Below are 2,124 nucleotides of genomic sequence, written 5' to 3' on the forward strand. Positions count from 1 at the left end.
TATATATATATATATATATATATGATTATCTATCTGTAGTTCAATGTAGCTCCACCCCCAGCTGCTCTCACAGCAAAGCTTTGTTGTTGTTATTGTTGTATCACTCAGGTATCACTCTACCTGCCACTGCAGGGAAGGAAGTCCTGCGGTGACGTTTTGTTCTGGAGAGAAATATATGAGGGATAATTAATGCCCTGTTGAAGCGCAATGAATGCAAAGGCAGTCAAATTTAAGTGCCAGACTTATAGAAGGAAATTAATGCCATATTTTAAAAACAAAAACAAAAACAAAGGTTTTGCATATAATGACTTCATCTTAGTGAGATACTAAAAGCTGTATGCTTTCTTACCACTGCAGTATCTTTGCAGTAATAAAGCTCATTGAGTCTCTCAGTGGAGGAAGTATGATACTCAGACACTCGTTTTGCCTTCAAGGAAATGGTCTTTGTTATATGGTAATAAACACTTACTTTATTAGGTATTCATCTTGTTTATGTCTAATTCTGGCCCTACCATCCAAATGTGTCATTAGAACTGAAAAAAACTAAATAACACACATCTCTTGCTGTATAAGTAACATCCTAACACTTTCCTTTTTAAATAAACAGTGTCACTGTGGTATTACAAAATGCTGTTTCATCAGTCTGAATAACTGCCACTACGCCACTATTTGAGCTTTTATGGTTTCACATCAGTTGGAGGGTTTCGTGATGTAAGGTTGTGATAGTTATAGTGTTCTATCTGAAGTTGGTGTACTGGGTTTAACAGCTGCTGATAGATTTAATTTCCTTTTGTTTATAGATACACTGATTTTGCTTTTTTGGAGAAAGACACGACTCGTGGTGCATATTAAATAAATTTACTGTACTGCAAAGATGAGTCCAACTGTGGGGTGGACTAAACCATTTTACCATCTGTTTCCATCCATCCTTTTCCACTTATCTAGTTAACCTAACATACAACTCCACAGAGAAAAGGCCCAGCAGGCTGGTGGATTTCAAATCTGTATCTCTAAATATGGAAATGCAAAACTGCAAACAAAACAGGCTTTGGAGGACTCCTGCCACTGTCTGTCCTTAGGTAGTCTCTCCCACTCACTCCACCCCACCTCAGCAACTAGGGCCCCCTGGTAAAAGCACTGAGTTACTCCCATCTGATTGGTTGATTAAATATTTACATTAACATGCAGTTATACAAGTGCATGCTCTCTTACCACAGTTTTATCATATAGCTGGCATCATATGTGTCATATCATACATGCTTTTCCTTTACAAGACACATTTTATTATCTGGTGCAAAAACAAAAACACAATGCAATGAATGCTGTGAATAAGTGTGTGAGTGGGTAAAACGTTCCCCTCCCTCCCGCAACAGGGCGGCATGAATCGCCCTCCATACACTCAGAGCAGCGTGGTAGGCACAACAAGCTCAGCGGTGGCTCCGCTGCAGTCCCTCCCTGGCACAGAGGACCACACCGGAGAAATGAGCTCGTCCTCCGCCGTCTGCACTGCATTAACGTGAGTGCGTAACGGCTCTTTTTCACGGAAACACACGCGTATACAGAGGACCTGCACCGGTCTGCTGTTTCCAACCCCCCCAGCTTGGTGTCGGATAGTCCCACCAGCAGCTCGGACCATGGCGGAAAGAAGCGGCCGGCTGAGTTTCCCCGGGAGCGGGGCTCTCAACAGACCGGTTCCCATGAACCTGTTTGCAACGTGGGAGATAGACGGATCGTCCCCGAACTGCATCCCGAGGTAAAACGCGGCTGGCGCCGTATCTCGGTGTCCTTTTAAACTTTAAATGCGACGCTTGCACCGTGCCATACGCGCAAGCTGTCAGTTGTCAGTTGGCTAACGTTACGCTTGCACCAGCTAGCTGTATCATCATGCCAAGTGGATGCCCATGCAGGCAGGCCCTGCACCGGGATCCTCCATCCATCTGCAGCACTGTTTGAATGTAAATATTGCAAAGGGAGGGTAAACTGTGCCTTGTTGGTAGGCTACAAAAACAAACACGTTCAGTGCAAGGTTACATCCCACCGTGAAGGTGTGTGTTCTGCAGAAGAATGAAAGGTAACCAGCCCCGTGCCAGATCACTGTGCCCCGCTTCATGCATCATGGAGACC

At 44.4% G+C, this 2,124-nt stretch overlaps 1 protein-coding gene across 2 annotated transcripts in view; it reads left to right on the top strand.

The window, feature by feature from the left end:
* The first annotated feature begins 1,413 nt into the window (after nt 1–1,413).
* The window catches only part of pacs2 (phosphofurin acidic cluster sorting protein 2), a 61,398-nt gene continuing 60,687 nt past the window's right edge, over nt 1,414–2,124 (top strand). For both annotated transcript variants that reach the window (XM_005746499.2, XM_005746500.2), the window contains exon 1: nt 1,414–1,753. In XM_005746499.2, the coding sequence (XP_005746556.1) occupies nt 1,635–1,753 (119 nt within the window). In that variant the 5' untranslated portion in view covers nt 1,414–1,634. The remainder of the gene's footprint in view (nt 1,754–2,124) is intronic.

Source organism: Pundamilia nyererei, unplaced genomic scaffold, assembly GCF_000239375.1.
Source record: "Pundamilia nyererei isolate P.nyererei 1_Seehausen unplaced genomic scaffold, PunNye1.0 scaffold00179, whole genome shotgun sequence".
Classification (NCBI taxonomy): domain Eukaryota; kingdom Metazoa; phylum Chordata; class Actinopteri; order Cichliformes; family Cichlidae; genus Pundamilia; species Pundamilia nyererei.